This window comes from Quercus suber, unplaced genomic scaffold (assembly GCF_002906115.3).
Source record: "Quercus suber isolate HL8 unplaced genomic scaffold, Cork oak 2.0 scaffold_41, whole genome shotgun sequence".
NCBI lineage: Eukaryota > Viridiplantae > Streptophyta > Magnoliopsida > Fagales > Fagaceae > Quercus > Quercus suber.
Window position 1 is genome coordinate 1,096,507 of NW_027069506.1, and position 9,608 is coordinate 1,106,114.

At 34.3% G+C, this 9,608-nt stretch overlaps 1 protein-coding gene across 1 annotated transcript; it reads right to left on the reverse strand.

The window, feature by feature from the left end:
• Positions 1-669: 669 nt before the first annotated feature.
• On the reverse strand, positions 670-8,581 carry LOC112001922 (MLO-like protein 10). The gene is made up of 15 exons (XM_024034097.2): positions 8,140-8,581; positions 7,368-7,425; positions 7,015-7,226; positions 6,126-6,242; positions 5,275-5,335; positions 5,028-5,116; positions 3,377-3,451; positions 3,212-3,300; positions 3,037-3,086; positions 2,903-2,943; positions 2,651-2,824; positions 1,998-2,033; positions 1,805-1,872; positions 1,459-1,519; positions 670-1,313 (listed from the first exon to the last, which is right to left on the reverse strand). Exons 1-15 carry the CDS (start codon positions 8,329-8,331, stop codon positions 930-932), a joined length of 1,707 nt encoding a protein of 568 aa, XP_023889865.1. The 5' UTR covers positions 8,332-8,581; the 3' UTR covers positions 670-929.
• Positions 8,582-9,608: the final 1,027 nt, after the last annotated feature.

Here is a 9,608-nt window from a genome sequence, read left to right on the forward strand (position 1 = left end):
TCAACCCAATCTAACTCTCCAGGTTGAAAATGTTCACTCCAATCCATCCCATGGCAGTTTTAAAATTCAATACAACTTAATTAGTAAGAATGGGTTTTGTTAGGCCATTGCTTGGGGCTATTTTGTCAAATCAATTAAAAAAATTTGGTGTTTCTTTAAAACCTTCTTCCCTCTTTTCAAGTGTGTGCTAAAATATTTAGTAATCTCAAAAGAAAAAAGAATAGATTAATCTCATAATAAAAAATGAATGTAAGTTAAAGATGTTTAAAGTCTGTGTTGTGTATCCAAGAGTTAGGTCTTTTTGAATATACATCACTATCAGTTTCTTTAAGATCTTCTCTCATTTCTCCGTGTGTGTTAAAATATTTAGTATTATCATATATATATATATATATATATTGGTTGTAGGTTGAGTTTATTGCTAACCTGAATCCAACCCAACCCAAGTTTTGCATTACATATCAACCAACCCATCAACCCACTATAAACCAACCTGAGACATCAAGTTTTCCTGGTTGGTGGCTTGAATGCACATCCTTAATCAAGTTATGGTTCAACATGAACTAGCAGGACTGCCACGTCCAGAAATGTACACGAAAAAGAAAATGTTCAACATAGGAAAATTAAACTAAATCAAGCATGGAATACTGGAATGTGAAATAAAAAACATGCAATGTAAAACGGGCATTCTATCTAAAAATTAACTGGCCAGAACAAAGTGGAAATGTTGTTTTAAACTCCTATTAAATTTATAAACAAGCCTATAAATCTACAAAAATGCTTCTCTATTTTTATTTTTTTATTATTATACAAATAATGATTCTCTATTTCACTGGCTGCATTTCAATAACTACAATGTTTTCTCACAATACATACAACAAAATTGATGCAACTGGATGGCAACTGTCAATACCTTACTCACGTTTCTTTCAGTGCTCAGGTTTGACAAATGAAAAGTCATCTTCATTGCTTGTTTCTTCTCCATGGTGAGGTTCACTTATTGAAGTTGGTTGCTCCTCATCATCAACTCTTATAATCAAGTTGGCCGCAGATGAGGTGGGAGACAAAGGATCAGTTTCATAATCAGAGGTTTCATTATCGTCATAGGTGGAGCGGGTTGAGTGTCCAGTAGTTTTGAAGCGGTGCAATGCGTATCCAGAGGAGTGCACTGTTGAGGAAGGGCTTCCACCTAGAGTATCAGTAGGGGACTTTCCTCCTCGCCTGCCATGTTTCTTTTTCACAGCCATGTGCCACTTCTTGAGGGCCTTGGATGTTTGTTCGTCAAAAATTGATTTCTTCATGTGTGAACCCATCTGCAGTTACCACCATGAACAATTATGAATTGGAAATAAGTTTTTTTCTGAAGCCAGAGTTAGTTTATATCACCTAACGTTGTTGTTAATGTTATGTAAGCCTTCTAAAAATTACATTAGAATCTCATGGAAACAGTGAAGGTACCTGAGTAACAAGGGCATAAAGCGGAAGTGTGATGTAGCTGCAGAGACATAGGACTGCAACCCTGTGATAGTTCCAAAAAACGCAACCCATGAATCCAAGGTAACATACAGATTCACCACATCAATTCAAGGTAATTAGTATGTTCAATCTTACTGATTTATAATCTAGATTTGTTTACTTATTTACTTGTTTCCTTTAAAAAGAAATTAGCAGCCTTTTGTTAGCAGTCTTCGTGCTAAATGCATTTATAATCTAACACTCCTTTCAGATAGGTAAAAGCAAGAAGATCTATCTTTCAAGTGGATATTTCCATTGCAAGGGAGAAAAAAATGAATTAAAGGCCTACCCTAGAGCAAGTTTTATAATAGCAAGCTTGAAATTCGAATGGAAGCAAGATGTCAACCCATACTCGTACTGCACAGAAAGAAATTTTCCATAGAAAACCATAATATTAGGAATGAAGCATACATGAGAGTAAGAAATTAAAGGGGAAAAAATAATAATTCAATAGCTGTTAGCAAAGTTAAGTATTTCATTACCCATATCCACAAGAAATATGTTATTTGGAATGCATTCTGCATGTCACAAAAAATAAAAAATAAAAACAGATCAGACCAGTCACAAATATGAAAGAAAATTTAGAAGTCAAAATTGAAAAGGACCATAAAAATTGTTGAATTGTGCAGAATTTGATTGATAATTTGATATAAAGAACAGGAACTGGGATTAGATAGTCATTATAACTGATGTTAAATAGTCATTACTCAATAGCACTAAAATCATGGATCAAAACTTGACGAAGATTTGGGGCGACAGCTTGTTCTCTCTTCGCCTAAAGGCATAATGTGCATTTATGGAGCATAAGATCTTATTTACCATATTTAATCATTACAATCTCAATTCATTAATCACTCAACGAGAGAAATATTTCCTCTTTTGAGTAAACCTGAGGCTAATCAGATCATTCTAACCACAACAAAAAAGATAATTTTAAAGTAAAACATTTTCACTATAACCAAGACCTCAAATAAGTTTTCAGCAAGGCAGAAAGTTCCTTTCTAACTTCAATAAGACTATACGAGTATAAAAAAATAATGTTTAACCATGACAAATTTTGTGGTACTCATTAATCATTACACAAGTGGTAAGCATTTTTAGTCAAGAATCTACAATATGGGTGGCTATTGAATACCTGAAACAAAGCAAAATGGATAAGTTGAAGAATTAACTGAGGCCGACCAAACCAAAAGTATTTGTCTGAGACTTGCACAAGTGGAATCCCTTGGACTACTGCATGCCTTTCTGTGATTTCAAGAGCCATCTTTGTCAAAATGGCTTGAAGCTTTGTTCCAACAGCTAAGATTATCTGCAATCAATTAAAAGGTTAGAATTTTCATTTTCCAAAGATTTGGAAATCTGGCTGCAAAAGAGAAATATTTCTCACAATCACAGGGATTATGGACGCCCAAAACAATGCCTGCCATCCTGAAAAGGACATATTTCAACAAAGTTAATCAACTTTTACTGGAAAGTGCAGAATATGCTCCAAAAGAAATTTCAAAGAAAGAAGTGGGTTACCGTTAACATTTAATAGCAAAAAAACCACGAATGACGTCCACAATACAGGACTGCCAACAACATCAAGAAAATAATTCATGAAACTCATATAGTCCAAATTTATTACAGGGAGTGACCACTGAAAACCACAATTATAATGAAATAAAAAATATATATTAAATAAAGTGAACATTACCTTACTCCAACGACTGCCTTGAAGTCATCCTCCAAAGATCTTTTGATATACTTTTGGAAGTTAAATTTACTTCCAGGAGCCAAGTGGACCTATATAGATGTAGCAATGTCATAAAATAGTGACATATTTTACTAGAAATACAGAAATACTGAAACGAAAACTTACAGTGATGAATCCATTGCGCAAGGTTAAGTAGTCAGACTTACTAACAGACTTAAAAAATTGTCGAAAGAAGCATCCCTGCCAACAATAAATATTTTAATAAGTTCACTGTCAATTTAAAAAGATATACATGGCCACAATTACAAAAATTGTAGGTTTAATATACTGAAATCTAAACAGATACAAGCTTTTGTTGCGGTTCCAGTCTAACTCTTGCAGGCTAGATCTAAGGTATAAGTGAATTCCCACAAATTTTATATCTTGTCTCTGACCATTTCTAGTATTGGGTGCAGAGGTTTTGCATTTCTTTGTAATTCCTTCAACTAGAACCACTTATGATAGGCCAAGAATGTATTGATCCCTTGTGATGAATTAATTGATTAATTAGTCGAGTTTATTAATTAATTAAATTAACATGCAAAATACGTGATAGCATAAACAAATCATCAATTAAACTAAGTATGCAGCGAAAAATAAATTAACACAGTGATTTGTTTACGAATGGAAAAAACCTACACGGCAAAAACTCCACCAGGTGATTTTAAGGTCACCACCCCGAGAATTCACTATTATCAAAACAAGCGGTTACAAGTAAAGGAATCTCAGTACCTTATACCAACCTACAGTTGAACCCTTACCCCAATACCCAATTGGACTTGTTTAGAAGTGACAATCTCTCCTTTTCAATGCACAGCTTCCAGTATGTGACTAACCAATTGCGCAGATCCCAGTACATGACTTGATCACCAACTTGAGAAGGATGTTAGATGCAAAGTTCTTTTGTTCATCACTCGATGAATATCATGAAGTTACTTGGTCACAAAACCCTATGGTGTACAAAACACAGCAACTTCTTCAAAAACTAGGGCAAACTAGGTTTCCGATCACTCTTCTTCACACTTGTGGAATTGTGCCCTTGTGCAACCTTTTACAGCCCTTAAAATAATCCTTATATATGTTTAGGATTGTAAAAAAAGAAAGTCCAAACATATACCCACGGATTGGATTGAAATCAGTTTTGAAAAACTAAATTTCATAAACCTGGATAGATAGCCATCTATCGAGCTAGCTGTCGAGACACGGGCTTCAACAGCTTTTAAACCTCGATAGATGCTAACTGTTAAACTTTAAAATCTTGTACTTTTTCACTTGATTCTTGGACAGACTTGCATGATTTTAACACTTGAACTTGAAACTTTGTTTTTTGAAGCATTAAACATATCCTAGATCTACCCAATTACAATTAAAGTGCATTTTGTCAAAAGATTAGCCAATTACATAAAATGTTGACATATGTTCCTAACATCAAATCAAATATGTTCTAACAACTTAGCATCATTTCCTCTAATTGGCTAATGACTAGTCTTCATAGCACATTACCAAATCACCAAACCCATACTTTCTCTCTTTCTTTAGTGCAACCCCTTACATCTCACAAATCTAGTCATTTATAATTTTAATCTTCCTAAATTCTTACTCAGCCATCTTAGTATTAGTTAAGCTCATCCAGTCATCTTATTGGCATAACTTCAACTATTGCACTCACAATTGAGATGTCCCAGTCCATGGCATTAGGCCATTTATACCTCATAGCATAACAATGTAAATAACAAAACAAAAATCAAGATGTGCCAGTTAGTAAGACATTTCTTACCACATAAAAGAAGAAAGGAATCCTTGTCCAGAAACTGGTGTGTGCTCTAACAAACGAGGTCTCATGAGTAAGCCTGAATCTTGAAGGATCTGCACATAAATATACATAGAAGTTTAGCTTCCAATAAGGCACATATACCAACCTATTGACAAATGAATTTTGGGATGTCATTTTCAAGTCTAAGGATATGCAACTTTCAATCTAATACATAAAGAACAAGCTATCTCTATATCATGGAGTGACATACCATTTGAAAACTCATAGTTATGGGATGAGGTTTCCTCCTCCCAATTCTTCCAGCCACGGATCTGCACAAAGAAACATTGAGGAAACCATTAGATATAATCAAATGTACAGTTTATTCAATATTTAACATGACCACTATAAGTTGATTATCAAGGCACACTCATGTAAAACGTTTCTTTATATTTCAGATGTCATAGAGAACTTTTGGGCAAATTTGTGCCTTTTAGCCATGCTCTCTTTGTTTCCTGTTATGCAGCCAGAAATCATGTCTTGAACAATAAGAAGGGGGTCTGTCCACTTCATGTTGTTCAAATTTGGTTTTATTTAAAAAAAAAATTCAGATGATTTATATCCTAACCATATCAATCCATCTTGGTGGCATTCTTTCCATAGATTTAAAGTTCAAACCACCAATCTAGTGTTTTTTTTTTTGGTTTGTAGCCACAACTAGGAATAAATGTAAAGGGACAACACGGTGGCTAAAATGAGCCAAATATACAAAATTGAGCAAGAATACCTAGATTTAAACCTAAACAAAGAGAGTATTTATCCTACATTTCTAACATAATCAGTATAAAGCATGCAGCCAAACAGAACTGTACTTGACAATATGGTTGAGACCCTCCTGCCCAAAGCAAAGATATCAAAAGATTATAGCATTCTTTGAGAGGCCTTATCATCGTCTTCCATCCAAAAGAAAATGCATGATTATCCAGTCATAATTTGATTTCAAATGAATTGAGAGGTATCAAAAGGTGAGAACCAGCATATTATGCCCTAAGGTTCCAAGTATTCATGTATAGATGTCATAACATTGGAAGTATATTTTAAAAAAAAAAAAAGCTCCTTTACCTTTAGTCTTCCAAGCATCATTGTGATAAAACTATACAGCACGTGAAAGAATGCTAAGAAAAATATGAGGATGTGCAACTGATGCAGTCCATTGACAGATATAAGCGGTGCATAACCCTGTTGGCAAAAATCCAATCAGTAAGTTGGCCAGACTCATGCAATGAGTAAAAGCATTTTTTTAGGTTGGGAACAGAACTTAGTGTTCAGAAACTTAATTTCCTCGAAGTAGAATAAGGAAAACAAAAGCAATTTCTATGTTAACAGAATATATGTCTATTGGGTCAGCAATGATGCATACAAGTGTGATAACAACACGAGGCAGTGGCTTCAGGATTGCCAATAAGGTATTAGAAATTTAAAAACATTTATTGTAAGAATTAGTAATGCATAATTCAATCATATTTGATACAAGGATTGATTGGTAAATGTTTGTTTTCATCCAGAATTCTCTTCCTCCCAATTAACTGCATTTCATTTCACAAATTCACACCAGTTATGATTTAATAAGAAGCATGTAGGCTAAGTTTAGCATGCCACACTATGTACTCATTATTTGTAGAACTTATCAGAAGGTTTGATGTGTTGGTAAAGACATGAAAAAGTTTCTGGATTGATATGTTGCTTTGGTTTGCCCAACATCCCCCAACCCCTTCCCCACCCCATGTGTGTATATATATATAATTTATTTTGCTACATTCCAATTTGAAAATAGCTCAACAGTAAATGGCGTATACAAGGAAAATAATCGAATGATGACTGGTTCTATAGTTTTAAGTATTATGCTTCCAAAGCCAATAGCCAAAAATGTTGAATGCTGTCTTACTAAATACTAGGAATTAGTAAGGGGATGGGCCATATAACATTTGATTTTCTCTTAGAATACACTTACTGCCTTGCAACTAGGAGCGTAGCTTCCAGCAGCTAAAAATCTACGGTCTAACCATAACAGTCTACGACGATCATCTCCTTCAGTACTTGTAGTTGATTCCTCACTTTTACATGGCAACATATTATCTAAAACCTTTGTTGGAAGACAGATTCTGGCAATGTAACTTTGCCCAAATGTCAGGAGCAGTGAGATGAAACCTAGAATCATCAGTTCTGCAGTATTTGCATCAAAAGTTAGATATGCACAGTTAATATGTAATTCCACACAACCCAAATAGAATGGGATGACTCTCATAGTTCTATGAGAATGTGAGATCAAAGTTACAATTGAGTAATCAAGAACCATGAAATTACCTGCTTTAATCTTCTCTAGAGCTTCAAATAGAGCTTTCTTGTGCTTTTCTGTAAGCCACTGAATTGAGATTTTTAAAATTAATGACAGGGTAAATCACAAGAACCAAATAGAACAACATCATGAGATAAATAATAATAATAAATAAACAAATAACAACTGTTCTTTTCAAGTCTTAACCAAGTAGACCAACATCTGAACTCCCCTTTCTTAATGGTATATGGTTGTTTTTTCATAATGGTCTTTTCATTCTTGTGCTATCAAAATTCATAGGTTTCAATTTTCCAATTGGAAAACATGAATCTTCCCTACAATCCACCTACACCTTCAGCTAGGAAAAAACATATAGAGACACAAAGACTTTTTCTTTTTCAAACCCCCAAAAAAATAAAAATGAAGCAAGTTTGGCTTTTGGGTAACAGATACGGGGTCATTTGTCTAGCGAGGAACTAACTACTTTGATAAGAATCAAACAAATATGGTAGAAGAACAATATCAATATGAGCTCCAAATTCCAGAGACACATAACCGGAACTCGTAACCAATAAAATAAACCTTAAAACACCAATCTTTACTCGTTAGAGACTCTTGAAAAAAGCAATTGTGTTCCCAGGTAAAAGAATTGTCATCAAAAGAGAGAAAGAGAGAGAGAGAGAGAGAGAAAAAAAATCATTTGCCCACCAAAAGTAACGGAATAACAAAAGAAAAAGATCCGAAATTTGCAAACAAACAGCTAAAACAACAGAAGTTAAAGCTGAAAATAACAAAACTTACCGTCCCAAGTTTATGGATAACCTTTTCTAAGACAAAGGAAATGATGATAATAACAGCAGAGACACCGGAAACAGCCCATGTAGGTGTCTTATCCAGCTCCCTTTCCTGTGAACCACTACTCTCGGTTGCTGCCATAGCTCTATGTCCTATCATAAGCCACACACAGAAACACACATACCCAACCAGCAACATCTTCGTTTACACAGAGAGACAGAGAGAGAGAGATAGAAAGAAAGAGTAATGATGGAAACTAAAACGTAAGCTTTTGCTTTAAGGGAAAGAAAACTCCAAAAAGGTCAAGCATTTATTGGTTTTTATCTTTGTACGAGTCTCCCTCTCTCTCTCACAGATACGACACAGTTCTACTTCTTGTTGGTGAATTAGTCGGAGCCAGTTCAACATACACGACCAATTTTCAGCTTTTAAAAAACACCATGTCCATGTCTTTTTAGTTATAGATTAATATTTCTTCTTTTCTTTTTACATTATTTTTTGAAAAAACACTACAGTATTTAGATTTGTTTAAGCGCGGGTTGTGGTGGTTTGGTACGAGTTGATAGAGGCTGAAACCCGATAGTCCACGATTTGTCCCACTCCTAGATTGACAAAATCCGCCGCTTTTGGTACCATTTTTACACCGTAGAATTCCTATCTTTTATTGTTTTAAGTAAATTTTGTAACGTCATCAACTACGGTCCGTTTGGATAACACTTATTATTGCTGAAAGTTGATAAAAACTGATTATTGCTAAAAATACTGTAGCAAAATAATTTTTAAATGTATGAATAGTATTGTGAGACCCACTTTTAATATTAAATATTGCGTGAACAGTGCGTAAACAGTGCACGCACAGTAAATTTTGTACTCAAAGTCAACAAGTGCGAAGAAAAAAAAAAAAAAAAAAAAAAGAGAAAACGCGATTTCAGAAACTGCCGCAGCTTAACGCGGTATCCAAACCCAGGCAAGTGTTGTTTTTCTACTTACACCTTCATACCTTGATAAATTATGAAAAAGATGAAAAAAAAATTTATCTAAAAGCCTAAAATTATACCTTGATTAACCTGAAAATTTATTACAACCAATCTTAATTGAAGTAGGTTTTTTTTTTTTTTTTTTTTTTGCAATTATGTGTGGCTAAAATTTGGGGAGCACAATGAAACAGTAGCATAGATTTTGACTTCGAATGAACTATGATGAACCCTCTCAATCTAATCGGTTTGATCGAACATGATAAACCTTTTTGACTGAACTAATTGCCTGCTGGAAGAAGACCTCATGCCAAACCAAGACCACTTGAAAGGGGTGGCCAAGAAAAGCTTACCTTTTATGGAATAGATTCGATGCTAGTGGCCTTTGGTTAGCTATATTTTCTTTCATCTCATATATATATCTAATTACCTTGACCTTGAGAATCACTATACTTATCTGTTAGAGTTGAAAATACATCGAAAAAGTATCTCCTGCTCTAA

Excerpts from the sequence above, each read along its gene's own strand:
- LOC112001922 (XM_024034097.2), bottom strand. The coding sequence starts at position 8,331 with ATGTTGCTGGTTGGGTATGTGTGTTTCTGTGTGTGGCTTATGATAGGA. Across the intron at positions 2,825-2,902 it reads CGTCCATAATCCCTGTGATT|ATAATCTTAGCTGTTGGAAC; the intron begins GTGAGAAATATT and ends AATTGATTGCAG. Across the intron at positions 1,873-1,997 it reads CATATTTCTTGTGGATATGG|TACGAGTATGGGTTGACATC; the intron begins GTAATGAAATAC and ends CTTTCTGTGCAG.